Here is a 17,715-nt window from a genome sequence, read left to right as displayed (position 1 = left end):
AGTTACTCACTCAGGCAATCCCTGCTCCACCAGAGAAGACTGTCCAATTGCCAAGCAACCCACTGTTAGCCAATCAGGAAGCTCAGAGGTGATGTCATGGCGAAAGCCCAGCAGTGGTGCTGATGTTGAGAGAAGCCCAGGGTACCACTAATTGAAGGAGTGAGAAGAGAACAGCTCGCTTTGGAATCCGGACTGCAGGTAAGTAGAACTGAGATACGGACAATTGGGGGTAGGGTGGGGGCGGGGGTTTTAAACAAAAGAAACAAAACAGCAGTCACAGAGGAGAGAGAAATGAAGAGTCTGGTATCTATTGTGTTGCCTTTGGTTTCACTGAGTGGATTAAACTTTGTTAAATCCTGGAGGGGAGCAAGGTGAGGCAAAACGATGGAGCTTGGAGAAGGGCGAGGGTGGGCTTGGGGCATCATTTTTGTTTGGGATATGTCGGAGGGTCAAATTGAGTTATTTCTACATTTAAAAAAAATGTTTGGTTTTGGGAGAGGAAGGTTTGCTGGACCTCAGCTTCCTCTGAGGCTGCTCTGACTGAAGACCCTATTCCAGCCGGAGGAAACTCTGCTTGTGACATTTTCATCTGTTCTTTTTGTTGTTTTTGCTTTTCGGCACAGTCTTGTCTTTCTCCCTTAGTTCTGTGCAGTCTTGCTTTTTTCTCTCTTGGCCCTAAGGATACAGTGAGATCATCCCCTCTTGCTTGCCCCGCCCCACCCTGAGGTTAGCCTAATTCTAACTGGCTCAGCAACTGGCTCTAAGGCAGAGGATGCTAGCTTGCAGGACTGCCACACCCAGTCTCTCTGATCTTGACCACTCACAGCTAGCCCCCTTCAGGCTCAGCCCACATCCCCAGCCAGGAGTTTTAGCATTTTCCCCTCCACATACAGGGACCCAGAGCTTTGATGTCCAGCTGTGTTCCCACGTGGCAGCGCTGTCTTTGTTTTATATCACCCAGGAAAATTATATCTGCCCAGGTGTGGAGGAGCCTTATTGTCCTCAACCTGGACAGTTCTTGGGGATTCCTTAGAGGATAGGTCAGACAGCCTTATGTCACCCTCTGAAGACCCCAGATGGGGATACCTTATACCCCAACACCAAACAGAAGATGGGATGACCTGGTGGTGACCTGCTGGAGTTCTGAGGGAGGAATGGTAGAAATGAATGTGTGGGAATCTGTCTCCCCTAAGGTTGGGTCCTGGGGGTGGGGCGGTGGGAGTTCTCCCTTGGATGGGTGCTTGGGAGATGAGATCATACACCAAATGTGGAAATAATGATAGGGGTGGAGAGAAGCAAAGGCAGAGGGGACAGGTCAATGTACAGCCAGAAGGCAGCCACAGCCTCCCAGTCCTATGCCCTTGCTGCCAGCCCACCTTGCTCCCTGCCTGTGGATAAAGCTGTGTTCTTGGTCCTTCCCCAAGCTGCTGAGATCCCCTAGCCGGCTCCAGACTTCTTTTCCCCAGCTCCACCCATCTGGAACAACTGGGAAGTGACTTGGGAGCGTTACCTGCTAGGTGGGTCCATCACAGAGCCTTCTGCCTTGTGGGAAGTGAGATCCCCATCCCTGATGGCATGGGGGAAGCTGGATGACCACCCAGCATGGCGATACTAGACATCTTTATATTACTGTGGAGGTTAATCCAGACCAGGGCCTTTGAACTGCAGGCTAAAATCTAACTAGTAAATAATGAAATCAATTTTGTAGAATGTAAGTGGTATTTAAAAATAATAAAATTAGACCAGACAAAGTGGGATGGGGGGGGGGGGTGACAGAACACACCTTGTATGCTCATGTTTCTTGTGCCTATTTAATTCTATATGTTCACCTTGGTGTATATTTGCGTATAGATGTGTTGCTATGCTAATATACATGTGTATTCTTGCTATGGTGTTCATATGCTGAATCATGACATGAAAATCTAGCTTTTATTGTGGATTCCAATAAAGAGTTGAGAATCACCGGGCTAAGTGACTTCTGCTTCTCTCTTCTAGCCCCAAGTCTACATATTTATGGAAAATTCACCAGGCTGAACATTTTTTTTTTTTTGGTTAAAATTTAAAATAATTGTAGTAAAATGTAACCAACAAGAAAATGACCATCTACATTATTCTGAGTGAGTGGACAATGTTGTCCATGCAATGTCCAGAAGTCTTTTTGTCCTGCAGATTGAGACAGCAGACCTGTTAAATACCCACTCCTCAATGGCAACTGCCATTACCCCTGGTTGACAACCACCACTCTGCTGTCCACCTCTGAATGTGGCTCTGCCAGGTACCCCATAGCAATGGAATTACACATTATTTTCTGGCTTATTTTACCTGGTATGATGTCCTGTTTCCACCCATGTTATAAACTGTACACCCCCATCCTGCCTACCAGTTAAGTGACCCAGAGTTACAATAGGATCCTAGGCTTTTTTTTTTTTTTTAAGCAGATGGAATGTTTATTTGGGCATACCATGTTCTGAAGGATTACTAAAGCTAGAGAAGTTTGACTGTACAGCATACACACCCAGCACACTGTTGAACAGACACACCTCAGTTGCCCCCCCCCCTTTCGCCTTCCTTTGCCTCAGCTACTCAAGATCCATTACATCCAAAAATACTAAAAGGAAATTTTTAGAAGGGAAAACAATTCAGAAGTTTTAAATTTTTACCAATATGATGTTGCTTTTATTATTTAATAATTATGGTTGTTGGTCTTTAATTGCGTCTTCTGTATAGATTCAACTTTACTCTAAGTATACATGTATGGAAGTGGGGTATGGTGTATAGAGAGTTCGCTGTTTCTGTGGTTCCAGACTTCCAAGGAACCTCTTGGAACAGTGGCTCAGAAGGAAGGGATTGGGGAAGCAGGAGTGTCTTCTGCTTTCATTTGGATTAGTACTGGATATTCAGATTTCATTTGGGCAAAAACAAAAACAAAAACAAAAAAACAAAAAAAAAAAAAAAAAAAAACCCAAAACCCAACCAACCCACCAAACAACAAAAACAGAAAAGAAAGAGAAAAAAAGAAAAGAGGAATCTAAGGTCTAAGTGAGTATCCCATAAACCACATCTGCTTTGTAAGAGGGCACTGGGTTACCTGGTATTTAAAACAAGCAAGAAGGAAGGAAACTTAAGGATGTGGCTGACTGATAGGATGCTGTCAGCCACACACCAGGCCCGGGGGTGTGTGGCTAGTGCGCACCTGGATATTGAATGAGCAAGATCACCACCAAAGAAACCTTGTGGGGTTTTTGTTGTTGTTGTTGTTTGTGTTTTGTTTGTTTGTTTTGTAAAACACAAAGATCCTGTCTTTGTGTCCCACGTGACCAGGACTTTAAAACCCAGCCCCCTATTAACCCACGGATCTCAGTGCTCTGCTCCACACCCTTGTGCTGGGTCCTTCCTTGTGGAATCAGGCCAGCCACATGCACCCTTGCACTGGATTTGTCAAGGAGGCAATGGCTGTGTGTAGGGGGGAGTGGGGAGGGACATATGTGTGTGGGTGGACACATAGATCTCTATGGAGTCCTCCTTCCTGTTGGGACTAGAATGCAAAAGTCTAAAAAATGCTTTAAAAAAAACTGGCAGGGGAGGGCATTTTTGTTCCTCTTCCCTCCCATGGGTGGTCATCTTGTAAATGGTGTCTGGTAGCTGTATTACAGGACTCAGGGAGGGCGTAATGATTACAACTATGTAATAGACTTAAGAGTAGGGAAGAAAAATCCTAGGGGGAAAATGCTGATAGGATAACGTCACACAGACTTCAGGAGTGATTGATTCTCTGTGATGGGTTTTCCTGACATGTAATGTTAATGTCCTGCGGTGCTGTGTATAAAGGGGTGTGTATGTACTGAGAAACGTGTGGTACACCATGCATGCTATTAAACACCTGCATTGCTGTTGTTAGGAGTGAGGGCAGGAGTGATGCCCCATGCACAGATGCCTGCAAGTGTCCTTGACCCCTGGACCTTACCTTGTATCTGGGCCACACTCTTGCATCCCAGCTAGCATGCCTGAATGGAAGCTCCCGCCCAGAACTTCTGGCACTGATCCCTCTGCATATATTGAACTGGGAATAAAAATAGCCCAAGTTGTCCCATTGCAGCGCAATATCTGAGGCTGTAGGTTTTCCGGCTGTGGTTCCCCATCTCTGTCTTGCCTCTTAGCTTGGCTGTTAGAACTCTGAGATCTTTGCAGACTCAGGTCTCCAGGGTTGGCAGGTCAAGTGTCCTAGAAATGCACCTGAAGCTGCCTTCTGATGTCTGCTATGTACTCTCTAGGAGTTCTTGATTATGGGCCTGGCATCAGTTCCTGTTGGAGCCCTTGGAAACACTCAATGGGTGATTCAGTCTCCCTCTCCCTCCCCCCCCCAAAAAAAAGCCAGCCACTCATACCATGTTTTCTCTGCCAGGTCCCCTCTGCATGCCCTACTTGTCCATCCTTGGTGGTGCTCTCACCCTCCTTACTGGAGGATACAGGTTCTGTGTGGACCCGACAGAAGGTGGCAGAGCCCCAGCAGAACTCCCAGAGGCCCTATGCTACCACTCTCAGTTTCTGTCCACCACCAAACTATCTGTGGCTATTCCAATACCTAAGGAAGGGCTTAGCGAAGCACTCAGTATCCAAGAAATAGTGTTGAAAGAATGAAAACCACAGTAATGAAAAACATAAATTATCTCCTTGTGATTTTAAATATAAATAAAACACATATTGCCAATCAGAGCCTGGGATAGTAGGAAATCAGTAAGGTTGTTCCTCTGTGGGAATATTATTCCAGCCAGAAGAGGAGATGTGTGACACTAAAGTCCCTGGGCAGCACAGAGCATCAGGACACAGAGTTGTGTCAGCCTGGAATGGCCTCTTTCTGCACTCTGTGGTTAGAGGAGCTAGGCTAGAATTCATTACGCCCACGCCCACAAAGTTCCCATCTTGAATCCTTGCCAGCGTCCCTATATTTGTCTTGTAGAACCCTTGCCAGAGACAGCTCTATTTAAACCACTCAGACGTGCATTAACTGCTGATCCCTCTGAAAGAGTCCACGTGGGTTTCTACACAGCCCAGTAGCAATAGCTGGGTATTTCTCACAGAGACAAAGTACTTGTCCAATCTGTCCACCGTGTGTCCAGTTTGAGATACTCAAGGGTTGGACACATATAGCCATGTCTCACTGGAGTACCCAGAACACTGCTGTGGTTCTAGATCATTACCTGATTCCAGAAAGCCTAGAAATCCTGCCACAGTATCCTACAACAGCATTCCTTTTAGACACCCATTTCTATACTGAGGGAAGCTCTGCAGACTCTGATAGGGCTGTTGTCCCATTCAAGAAGATGGAAAGGGCACAGGACAAAGGGGGAAGTCACACGCTGGGGCCCAGGACCTCACACTCTGGTTTCTTCTGTACCAACAGCTCATTGTGTAACCCCAGGATCTCTTGTCCCCAGTGAACAGAGGATTGACATCTTGAGTGAGACAGATGTAGGTAGTCATGTGCACTGCAGTACCTTGGGCCTACCTGGCTTCTTTTCACTATACGCAACAGTCTTTATCTAGCTGTCACAGGGAGGTCTCATATGCCCCCACATGCAGGACTCTCAGCCCTGCAATTGCCCGTTCACCTTGTCTCTGATAGCATATGAAGGGCTCCACCTTTCTAATCTAGCCATCTTTTCTTCTGTCTTCCTGCCGGCAGGTCCCTTTTCAGTCAACAGCCTTGAGTCTGCCTCTTCACTATCAGCCACACCCTCGTAATTTGCTTCATTTGCTGTGTCTGATTGTGTTCTTAGTTGCCTGGTTGCATGGTATCAGTCACAGATTTAATCTACTAAATATGCTAGTGTTTTAATCCAGCAGCAGAAAAGTGTGATTATCTGCTTCTGTACATAGCCACGTAGATACTGGCATTGTGTGAGGACCAGTTTACAAATGGGACAACAGTGTTGGGTGTGACTAATCTAGGTAGGTCCTCCATACTTGTCGTGGCTTCCAGTCACTCTTCCTAGCCTTGTCTCTAAGCTGGTACCACCAGATACACTTCTTGGCAGTAATGCTAGGATCCTGTAAACAGAGACAGACCTCCCAATGAAACACGCAGAAACTCAACTCCAAGTTCAGCACCTTATGACCTATGTAACTTGGTTCAATCTGCCCAACTTTGCTGAGCGTTAATGTCCTCCTTATCCTAGATTAAACTGAGCCGTAGCTGCAACTCTTCTGGAACATCACCATCCATCTCTGTTCTCATTAAAGATATGCCAATGGCTTGAAAACGGAATAGGTATAAATTCCCCTGCTGGAGGTGTCTGTCTGCCATCTTTCTGTTCCTATTCTGGTGTTCAAGACAGTCTGCATGCAGCCCAGTGGGTCCCCTCTGTTCCTGAGTATGCATAGTTCACACTTCAGCACAGCCAAGTTCCAAAGCCCATGCATGGTTCTAGGCACAAGGAGCCCAACTTGCATAATGGTCGTCTCCAGCCTGGGACAAGCTGTCTTCTTGATCTTAACAGCAGATACTTGAGTTCTCTTACTACCTGTTACCCTGGCTCAGTCCATGCAACTTGGGAACTGGGTGATCAGGAGTCTCTTACTTTTGACCAACCAGTTTGTGTTGGGCTCCATGCAGGAGCCCAGAAACCACCATCCTGAGCCCTTGATATTTCTGTGGCGACTGCTGAATGACTGTGTCACACTGACCTTTCGAGCCTGGTGTGTGGTCAGCTTTCTCCTGCTCAAGGGCTGAGATCTGACTCTGCCTTAACCGTAAACATGGGAAGAGGCTTGGGATGGGCTTGGAGTGTGCTTAGCATGGGGGCTGCCTTCTAATGCTCAGCTGCCTGAGGCCTTGGGCAGCATCTCTTCCTGATAGGTAAACTCTGCCTCCCACCCTCTGCTGGCTACCGTTGCCTCTTCATCCATGAGTTCTAGCATTCTGTGCTCTGACCTGTGGGGTGACCCTCCCCCTCTTTTTCCCCAGCAGCTGTAGGCACACCCAGCAGTCCCTACCTCTAGGCTGTGTGTTGTTATGACAAGATGACATGAGCAAAGCTAATAAGCAGAAGCTGTACCACAGGCAGAGGGCTGAGGGTGGTGTATTTGATTAGCTGCCACCAAATGCTGATGCCACAGGCTAATAATGGGGAAAGCCAGGCTCCCTACTGTGACTGCCACCCTCCAGGGGCTTAAAGTTGCTTTGTATTGCTGTGCTTTCTAGAAAGTTTCATCTGTGGTAACCTTTCTCAGAGTGCCTCATGAGTCTTGACTACAATAAAAATGATATATCAACAGGAGAATTTTTGAAGGGTCCCATTTGTCTCTAGGTCAAAGTAAATAGATTATATTGAGGAGCAAATCAGACAAAGTAAACAAAACAAAACAAAACCTGGCTGTTGAGATGCAGTGGAATCGTGGATTTGAACTTTGGGTTTGCCATATACTGAGAGTTTTGGGGCTGACACATATCCTCAGCACATAGCAGGGTGATGAAAGTTCAAAATCAACTTATTCAAAGGTTGGCTTGTGGCTACATCATTTTGATTTCTGCCTCTGTTCTGACTTGTGTCAATCATAAGCCCCTCTTTGGGAGTCAGGGATGCTCTCATCTTGAAGTTATCAGTCACATTGGTAGTGGTCCTTTGTCCATATGAAACCACAGTCACAGTATTAGGGTGTGTGCATACTACTTATTGAACCCAGGGTATGGAATGGCCCTGGAAATGTCACCTTATCTTCCTAGCCTTGACATCTTCATCTATGGGAGAGCATTTCTACCCCTCCAAAAGGCAACCATGACACTTGGGGTGAGTGTGCAATGAAGTGAATGCTCTGTGACTTTGAGTGTTAATTGTGGTGGCTAGAACCTCACAGTGCTGAGATCTGTGACAAGTTCTTTGTCACTCTGTCATCCCCTAAGCCCCAACCTCATTCCCTGTCCTGGTCTTTCTTCTCTGGCTCTCCATCATTCTCTGTGGTCCCATGACTCATAGCCGAAGTTTTCCCATATGGAAAGTACTTTATATACATAGTTGAAAAAAATTCCCTCCCACTTCCAGGCTAGATTGGGTTTTTTTTAATCCTTGGGACCACAAAGGACAAGCAGCAGGCATCTCAGTCCTCCATTTGCCACTGGAGAAGAGCTTATAATTCAGAAGATCTGGGTCTGGACCCAGGCTGACCACTTTAGAGCTTTATGACTTTAGGCAGGTATCTTAATGTCTCTGGGCCTCAGATTCTTCATCTGAATGCAAAGATGATGGTGTTTGCCTCATCTGTACAACTCAGGCTCATGTGAAGGTCAACTGGGAGAGAGTTGAAAGTGTTCAATGTGTGTAAGGTCTTGTCACTCTAGCCCAGGCTGAGGACAGGCTCCTTCCCTCACAGCTGCACCTGTTCACCCCTCTTCTTTCTCAGATGCATGTTTTCTTCTTTTCCCCCCTGTTCCTACACCCCAGACCCCGTGTGACACATTATCCAAGGTCCTAGGTCTCTGCCTCCCCTGGCTAAAGCTTCTCATCTAGTCACTATTTTTCAATCACTTTGGATCTAAATGAATGCTGATCCCATGATCAGGGACTCAGGCAGCAGGACTGTCTCCATATTCAGGGACTCACTGGTACCATCAGGACCAGCCTGACACCATAGAAAAGAGGCCTATTGTGTTGGCAGAAGGTGGCCCTGGCAGGATCTTTGGCTTGGAAATAGAGAACAGAACCCTCTAAGAGAAGCTGGTCTTGCTTCAAGCCTGTGCTCACTTACTCTCTCTTAGTCTTGACAAAAGGGGGCGTCATCCTCACTTGCAGGGCTGGTGAGAGCAACCCTGATGCAGGGGGCAGAGGAAGGGTGTTTTCTGGGTGCTGGGAAGAACTTGTTCCATGTCACAAGTGCAGCTCTGTGCAGAATGAAGACTGAAAGCACAAGGTCTGGGTATGCAAGGTAACCGGTGAGAGGGTGAGATGTCACCAGGCACCAACTCTGCACTAGTCTAGTTTTGAGCCTGGGACTGAGCCCACTGCTGGCCCAGGACCTCCTATCTACAAGGCCCCCAGAGGGAAGACACACTTGCTATCTAAAGAGAGGGATCTCATCCTCCTGAGAATGAAGTAGTAACCTCCTGGCTCACATCACTCTCCACTGGCACAGTGACCATCAAAGGTGGCCAAGTACCAAGTGGTCTCCATGCCAAGCACTCACTACTGGCTGTCAGTGGATCCCTGTCCCTCCCATCTCCTAGATACTCACAGATGCTCCTCTCTTGACCTGCCGATCTCTTTTTGGTACTCTCCTCTCTTGCCATATCCAGGTCTAGCTCCAATGAGCTTAAGAACAATCCCTGTGAGCATAGCTTTCTCAGTCCTCTGCTCCCATGCAGGATCTACTTGGCAGATCTCCTCCTTGCCTTATTTTTAAGGCTCATTTCAGGGTCTCCTTGGACCCCCTCAGCCTCTTGTTAAGGAGAGATTCTTGTCTCCAGTCCCAAGATGGTTCCGCATGCTCATGTATGTCTCCGCACTAACATAATTATTATGGTGATATCCCTTGGTGTGTGTATATGTGTGTGTGGGTGTGGGTGTGTGTGTCCTCTCATTGTCCAGTGTCATTTCTAGTGGATCCAAGGAGCCAAGCTGGTAGTTCATGGAAGATGAAGAAGTAGGAGGGTATCTCAAAGTGGGTTTCCCACTCACCTCATGTCAGAGTTGGCTGGAGGGAGGTCTGGGGTGGAGAAGTTTAGACAGCTGTTTAATTTATAAACATTTCCAGGCAATTTGGCTGAGGCCTTGCCTCTTACCTTCACCCTAACCTTGAGCCAGGCTATTACACAGCACAGGGGAACAGATAAACACCGCTAAGAAATAAAGATGGAGGAACCCATATTTCTGTGTGCGGTGTCTCAAGTCAACGTGAAAGGATCCTTGTTGTGTGAACTGAACCTGTCTGGGCAGATGTGGGGGAGGGGGAGGGAAAAGGGAAAGTTGGAGAGGAGAGGGCCTGTAGATCATAGCAGATGCAGTATTCCCAAGATTCCCTCAGTGCTTAAAAAGACAATTTTTATGGTAAGAGCCTGTCAATATAAACTATTCTCTCTTTCCTAGGATTGTGATCCAGATCTGAGCTGGTGATTAAACACTCCTTGTGACTTTTGGTCAATTTATCCACCAGATTCCAGCCAACATGACCCTCGCAGGTAGGTACATGCACCAGTCAGTGATGGACACCATAACAAGCCTCCCCCCCCCCCCCGGGTGTATGTGTGTGTGTGTTTATATGTACTAAGGTGCATATGTATGTGTGACACACACATATGTGCATGGCATACATGTGTGTGCGAATGCATGTAGAAGTCAAAGGACAACCTCAATGTCCTTTCCCTGGATCCACCTGCCTTCCCTTTGTAAAGGAAGGGTCTCTCATGGGACTGAAGCATGTTGGTAAGGCCAAGCTGATTGGCCAGTGAATGCCAGGGATCTTCTTATTCCTGCCTTCCCAGTGGCTTTTCCATATGAGTGCTGAGAATCAGAACCTGTGCTTGCAGGCAACCATTTTACCAGCCCTCCAGCCCTCTTTCTCTATGTATGTGCATTTACAAATGCACAGGAAAAAAAAAAGGGTAGAGAAGCCGAGAGGCAAAGTCATTTCTGAGTGGTGGGTGGGGTCACAACTGGATTCTTCTTCCTCATTTGCTCCATGTGTATTATTTAATTTTAAAATATGCTTTCAAGGTTATAAGAGAAAATGAACACTGGGCTGTGTACTGAGGGAGTCTTTTATATGATAAACAAGCCATGGTGCAATGTGGAAGGACTTACAGAGGCCCCCATGGTGACCTGTGACCTTCAGAGAGACTCAATCGTGTCAAGGGTACATTTCTGCTCCTCAGACAGCTTCTCCCTGGTTTGATTCCTGTGCTGGGAAGATTTGAGGAGACTCCCAGCCTGACCCCTTCTACAGTGGGCCTGGACTTTAAGGAGAGTAGCAATGAAGTCTCTCTTTTAATCTCTTTACTCTTTAGGCAACAATGTCAAATACTTTCAGCAGAATGACATATAGATTTCCTACAACCCAGTGTCAAAGCCCTGGTTTATCCTTGGGTGGGAATAGGAGATGGAGGATCAGGGCACTGCACTTGGGATCTTTACTTGAGGGTACTTAGCATTTGGCAGTAACAGAGGATGAGGTCATTTGGGTGAGTGAGAACATCAAATTTCAAGTGTGAGGTGGCCCAGGCTTAGGTACTTTGGAGCCAGAAAGCCTGGGCTGACTCACAGAAGTGCTGTTTTCTGGGACTGATGAACCCATTGTCACTGGGGCCCTCTCTTATAGCCTATAAGGAGAAGATGAAGGAACTCCCACTAGTGTCTCTGTTCTGCTCCTGCTTCCTGTCCGACCCCCTGAATAAATCATCCTACAAATATGAAGGTGAGTGGGTGCTCGGCTGGGGTAGGAAAGGGTGGAAGCTTCTGTGTCTTGTGTTTGTGGGTGCCCCCCATTGACTCCTATCTCGTAAAACTGTCCAGATCATAGTGTGTCTTCTTTCCCAGATCCTGAGGGGTCTGAGTCCAGGGGATGTGGCCTGGATGCCAGGCAGCCACCGGGGATCTGGATTGGTCCCTCCTGGAGCACTTGTTACTAGAGTTCCTTTTGCACATTCCTTGGTGCCACAGAGGATGCCAGGATAAGCCAGACACAGGTTCTGAGATTCTGTCCATGGAGACACAGAACAGCAAATAAAACTTGGTGTGTTCACAGGGCGTCTAGAGACCGATAGAGAGGCTCCTAGGCAGGTCCATGGTGGGAATAGCACTTCCAGCCTGTTTGTGACAGTGGTGCTGTTCAAGTCCCCAGACCTTATCAGAGAGTACTGGATTACCATGTTCTCAGGAGGAGTGGCCAGTGGACAGATAGATCATCTCTTCATTTCTGTTTGCAAGGAAGGCATGGGTTTGGTCTGTCAATAATAGAGATGGGTGTTTGGATGACCTGAGACTGTTTTTTCCATTTAGGCTGGTGTGGGAGACAGTGTAGGAGGAAAGGTCAAAGCCAGCGGAAAGGCAGTGCTGACTGGAGAGAAAGAAGAGAACAGGGTAGGCCGGAGCCAGGGGTGAGGTCCACAGGCCATCAGAGGGACAGGGCAAGGAGGGGCTGAGGGTGGGGATGGGTGAAATGAACTGGTGTCTGTCACCATTGAGGAACAACGGCAGCTAGTGTTGCTGCAGCTGTTATCACAAATCACAGTTCCTGGGATTCTTGCCCATGGATCCTTAGACTTTACTCTGTCAAAGTCACTGACCTTAGGGTCCAATATTTAGGATCGGCCAGATGCCTAGTCATTGGTGTACCTTGGGACCCCCCAGCTTCCCTGTGTCTGTGTGCATGTTTGCATGCTTGTTGGGGCCCCAGCTGCACCTCAGAATGTGAGCAGCCTCAACTCTGCCCTCCACAGCAGATACAGTAGACCTGAACTGGTGTGTCATCTCTGATATGGAAGTTATCGAGCTGAACAAGTGCACCTCGGGCCAGTCCTTTGAAGTCATCCTGAAGCCACCTTCTTTTGATGGGGTGCCTGAGTTTAATGCATCCCTCCCAAGACGGCGAGACCCATCATTAGAAGAGATCCAGAAGAAGCTAGAAGCAGCGGAGGAGCGAAGGAAGGTTAGTGCAGCCCCATATCTCTTCCTTCCATCCCAGCGTGAGCAGAAAGGATATTTAGAGATCACTTCCTAGTAGTTCTCAATGTTCCTGGTGCTGCAACCCTGTAATACAGTTCCTCAAATTATGATTACCCCCTACACCATAAACGTATCCCATTGCTCTTCATATCTCCATAATTATAATTTTGCTGCTGTTGTGAATTATAATGCAACTATCTGATATGCACCCCAAAGTGGTAGTGGCCCACATGTTGAGAACCACTAGCATAGACTAAGACACCACCTGAAGGAGACAAGACTATGAATATGCACTGGGTGAGCTTACAGTTTGGCTAATGCCTACGGTGTCACAGTCCTCTCAGAGCTGGCTTTGTGTGCAGCTTCCTTGTTCCCCATTGATTCTCATGCTTCAGCTCAGATGCCATTTTAATGTGAGCATTTCTTCATCTTTCAAGCAAAAAGAAAAAAAGCAGCTTTCTCCATTTAATTGTGTGGTCCCCCTCCCCTTACATCCGAGGCTTTATCACACGCAGGTTATTAATATGCATGTTTATTTTTACTAGGCTAATTTTCTCCATTCCTTGGTGTCTGGAGTTGTGAGGGCCTTGAAATTCATACAAGATCACTTAGTACTTGTGAATGAACGAGTGGAAGAATGAGAAGAAAATGAGAGAAGAGATTTAGAAGCTATTTAGGAAAGGGCTAATAAAGTCAACAATGATGGAAAGCTTTGCAGGTGGTCCGGTGTCACTGCTCTCTGCTTCTGGGACAGAGGACCAGGTTCAGGGATGCATCTCATCTGAGTGTAGCACTGTTAAGCTGTGGTGGCAGACGTCCAACCTAAAGGGTTTTTCTCTTTCTTCTGCTGCCCTAGTACCAGGAAGCCGAGCTCCTGAAACACCTCGCAGAGAAGCGAGAGCACGAGCGAGAGGTGATCCAGAAAGCTATTGAGGAAAACAACAACTTCATCAAGATGGCAAAAGAGAAGCTGGCCCAGAAAATGGAGTCCAATAAGGAGAACCGAGAGGCCCATCTGGCTGCTATGTTGGAGCGGCTGCAAGAGAAGGTAAGCGGTCCTGGATTGGCAGAAGGCTCCTTCCGTGGTAAGAACTTGGGACCTACACATCACTCTGGAGGAAGCAGCCTCTGCAGAAATGGACATGTTTCTACCAGGCAGGGTCCTTGTCCTTCTAAGGGGATGATTTGGGAAGACTTAGGCAAGAAGCTCACACCAAATCTGGGTGGTCTCCCGGGATCTTCTAGGGTTTTGCAATGGAAATTTCTTACTATCTCAGGAGCTTGCTCACATCCTTCTTTTCTAGAGAAAGCCTGTCCAATGTAAGTCTCTAAGGAGAGGCATATGGCTTCATTGATGAATGGGCAGATTCGGGTTAATGAAAGATGCTAACTTGAACATGGCTCTGAGCCAGGGATACAACAAGCTCTGTTGCCAATACAGTAAGATGCAGGATTCTCCCCAGAGCTCCTCCTAAGGGCCAGAGAGTAGTAGGTTTTCCTCAATAGTTTGCCTTTGTCAATAACTCAAATGTCACCTGCATATGAGCGGTGTGATAGACTGGGGTTGGTCCTCTGTGTCATTCTTTGGAAGACCTGCTGGCCTCATTCCCTGAATCCCAGGCTGCCTCAGTTTCTCCTGCAGCTCCTGGGAAGCTTTAGCTCTGTGTTTTATTTCCAGGAGCCGCCTGCTGCGCGGTGACTCCCGGGACCGATCGGTGGCCTCGTCCCATGGTGAGCAGCGTGGTCCTTATTCCTTCCCGCCTACCCACCTAGAACCTCAGGCCCTTGGCAACAGTTACCAGAAAGATCTGGCTTCATCCAGGGATGTGAGCTGCACAGGCTGGCCAGTAGGTGGCAGCCCCGTGCTCATGTTCAATTCCACAAGGGACAGCAAGGCTTCTTTCTCCACTGAGTGCCTTAGGGGAGGGACATAATCTGAGTGTGACTTTGGGCTTCTCCAGTTAATGAGAGATACTGTAGGAAAAGTTAAGGTTGCCTTTACCTTTTAATATTGGGTCACATGTATTCCAGGCTGGCCTCAAACTGGCTATATAGCTGAGGATAGCGTTGAAATTCTTATCATTTTGCCTTCACTTCCAAGCGCAGGAATTATAGGTGTGTGCGGCCAAGCCTATTCTATTCAGGTTCGGGGCTTGAACCAAGGGCTTTGTGCATGCAAGGTAGGCACTCTGCCAACAGAACCATAGCCCCAACCTCAAGGCAAATTCTTGAGGAAACCACAGTTTGAATGGGAGAGTTATGGGCTTATAGACCCAGCTTAAAACATATCACAAAGCTAGATTACATTGGAACACTTTAACATGTGTTTACAAAATGCTTTAATTTTGTCATAACACGGTCATCACAAGTTTATGAGGCGAACATTCTTAGTTCAGATAAAGAAACCATTCCAGAGGTCAAATGATTCACTGAGATTTGCATGGTGATTGATCTGACAGTGGAGCTGTTCTTAGCCTCCTGTCCAAGTGGCTGCTTTCTTGCCTGGCTCAGAGAGAATATCCCAGTATTATTTCACTAGCTTTTCATCAGCAAGGGCTTCTGGAGACCAAGCAAGCAGAGAGCAGAAACCCAGGGCTCTGCATAGCCAACTCACTTGAAAACAGTGATGGAGGCAACAGATTGGCCAGGTTGTATTTGGAACGACATCTGTGCGTGTCAAGTGGAAGCTGAGAGTCAAGATGCCAGATCAGACATTTGAGAGGACAATTTTTCTCTGAGACCTGATCTCCACTCACAGTTACTGTGAGGAGGCAGGAGGCAAAGTTGAGAGCCCCTCTCCCCCACATCTCTATCCACAGACCAGGAACACCTTAAATATCAACAATGCTATCTATGCTAGCTCCTGTGTTGTGTGTCATGACCAGAATTCCTAGGCGTAAAAACCCCAGTCCACAGTTACTGCCTGTTTCTCTAGGGGTAAAGTCTGAGGACCGTGTGGACTCCAGGTCATGCAGTACATATCAGAGTTTGAAAACCAGACATACCACTTCTTGCTTTCAGCCTGTGGAAATTTCTAGGGGCCTCTGGAAAGATAAACTTCTTGGTAAAGGTGCATCTTAGGAACCTGGGTGGCCCTAGCAGGTCTATTTCAGGTTAATCTGCCATCCAGATATGGCAACACCAGGGTCTGGGAAGAGGATCATTGGGTACCTTTTGCTTCTCACAGTAGGGACTGGGAAACACAAAGAAGAAAAACATGTTCCAAGCTTACAAGGACACAGATATTTATCTAATGATCTGGAATGATGTGGAGACAGGTGTGACATGGTCCCATGAGTGGACACTTGTCACAGAGTTTCAGAGCTGAGCCAGCTGCCCATTCTAGTCCCTCTGGAAAGGTCCAAGGAGTTGAGGCCTGGTTAGATAAGACAGTCAGTTAAGGTCACACAGCTGGCCCGGAGTGAGAAGGCAGATCCAGTCTTTTGGCTGAATTATGTTACAAAGCAAGTGAAAGTTGTCTTCTAATCCATGTAAGGGGATCCATTGTCTGGAGTCAAGCACAGTTTCTCAACAGTTCTCTGTCAGTATGTAATTCAAGTGTCCTCCTCCTTCAGTCAGAGATTTAAGACAACGCTAGAGAAATGGGAAGGAAATAACACATCTGTGGTGTGTCAGGGATGCTGGCCATGGGCTGGTTCTTTTCCCATTCCTCCTAAATTGACTGTCCCAAGTGGCCCCTTATATTTAGTCAAGTCAAGTGACCATTCCAAGAGTCAGAATGAGCAGTGGAGGTAGAGAGAGCCTAGGGTGTCTTGGGGTCATTGTGAAGTGGGTCCCCTGCAGGATGTGGGGACTCACCAGTCCATGCACTCTGTGCACTTGCAAGCTTACACATCTGTGTCCAGCGTCTTACTTGCCTCCTTCCACCCCTTAGGATACCTTCGCTGACAGCTCTGCTCTGCCCGTGGTGACCATCTTTTGCGTTCCATTCTCTTGCCCTTTGCCCTCCCCTGGCAGCCTTGTGTGACCTGCCTTTGTCCCTCCCTTCCTCCCCAGGACAAGCACGCAGAGGAGGTGCGGAAAAACAAGGAGCTGAAGGAAGAGGCCTCCAGGTAAAGCCCAGAGGCCAAGGAAGTTTCCAGGACAGCCGGACAGCTCCCGCAGCAACCTGGTTCCAGCAACCTAGGCTGTTGGCTGCTCTCCCAGCACTGGGGTTCGGGGGGAGGGGGGTGGCCAAGGGGCGTTTCCTCTGCTTTTGGTGTTTGTACATGTAAAAGATTGACCAGTGAAGCCATCCTATTTGTTTCTGGGGAACAATGATGGGGTGGGAGAGGGGACAGAGAGAGTGTGGCAAAGGAGGTGAAGATGAGCCCGAGGACATTGTGATACTGTCCGCTGACTGCAGACTTGGGCCAAGGCCCCCACTTTTCACGGCTCTGCCTGGACATCCGGCCTCCAGGTTCCGAGTGGAGAGAAGATGTAAATCGGGGTAGAAGTTCAAAATGAAGGGCAGAGTCCTGGTGGGGTGGTGGCTGCAGGGCCAGCAGGACAAGCCAGTCTGGATGGAGTGAGACCCGCCCTGCAGCGGGTGGGATAAGGTCTGTGTGCGTCTGTTCATTGTCATCTTTTGATCATCATGACCAATGAAACATTTACTTCGAGTGTCCAGTGTTTTTATTTCCTATATTGGCTCTTTGCAAATGGGTAGAATGTTCTAGAAATTTGGCTTCCCACCTATCTGAGGGCAGGTGCCTTTTAATTTTTCCATCTAGGTATCTGGTATGCTGGGTGATATGGGTTAGTTCATGCTAGACATTGGAATGATTAGAAGTTTGCTTTTCTTTCTCCTTTTAAACCCCTTTTGTGAGCTGTCCCTTAGTGGATGGAGGCCACTGAGCTGATGAGAAAAAGAGATGGCGTCTTTCCTATCTGTAGACTCACATTCTAGTGTAGTCCCAAGGATTCGCTGTAAGAAGGACATTTTTAGCCTGTGTAGCTGCAATAACAAAATACCTTAGGTGGGGTAACATGAACAATAGGGATTTAGTGCTTACAGTTCCCAAGGTGGGAAGGCTAAGATCAAGGTGTCTGGTGACAAGCTGCT

General features: G+C 47.5%; 1 protein-coding gene across 6 annotated transcripts; it reads left to right on the top strand.

The window, feature by feature from the left end:
* Positions 1-60: 60 nt before the first annotated feature.
* Stmn4 (stathmin 4) lies at positions 61-17,266 on the top strand. Of its 6 annotated transcripts, none has more exons than XM_034497996.2 (8): positions 61-198; positions 10,077-10,168; positions 11,305-11,400; positions 11,985-12,065; positions 12,425-12,633; positions 13,507-13,698; positions 14,329-14,381; positions 16,668-17,266. In XM_034497996.2, the coding sequence occupies exons 2-7, from the start codon at positions 10,156-10,158 to the stop codon at positions 14,347-14,349; spliced, it is 612 nt and encodes a 203-aa protein (XP_034353887.1). In that variant the 5' UTR covers positions 61-198; positions 10,077-10,155; the 3' UTR covers positions 14,350-14,381; positions 16,668-17,266. The 6 variants fall into 6 exon arrangements, with proteins under 6 accessions (XP_034353887.1, XP_034353889.1, XP_034353886.1 ...); XM_034497998.2 differs by lacking the exon at positions 16,668-17,266 and adding an exon at positions 16,546-16,644; XM_076930818.1 differs by lacking the exon at positions 14,329-14,381 and adding an exon at positions 1,425-1,517 and having other exon boundaries at positions 124-198.
* The last annotated feature ends 449 nt before the right edge of the window (positions 17,267-17,715 follow it).

This window comes from Arvicanthis niloticus, chromosome 3, assembly GCF_011762505.2.
Source record: "Arvicanthis niloticus isolate mArvNil1 chromosome 3, mArvNil1.pat.X, whole genome shotgun sequence".
Taxonomy (NCBI): Eukaryota; Metazoa; Chordata; class Mammalia; order Rodentia; family Muridae; genus Arvicanthis; species Arvicanthis niloticus.
This window is presented reverse-complemented; position numbering and strand designations above follow the sequence as displayed.

Bases quoted from the DNA above. Each gene is read 5' to 3' on its own strand.
- Stmn4 (XM_034497995.2), top strand. The intron at 11,401-11,984 runs GTGAGTGGGTGC...TTTTCCATTTAG, and splicing joins ATCATCCTACAAATATGAAG to GCTGGTGTGGGAGACAGTGT. The intron at 12,634-13,506 runs GTTAGTGCAGCC...CTGCTGCCCTAG, and splicing joins CAGCGGAGGAGCGAAGGAAG to TACCAGGAAGCCGAGCTCCT.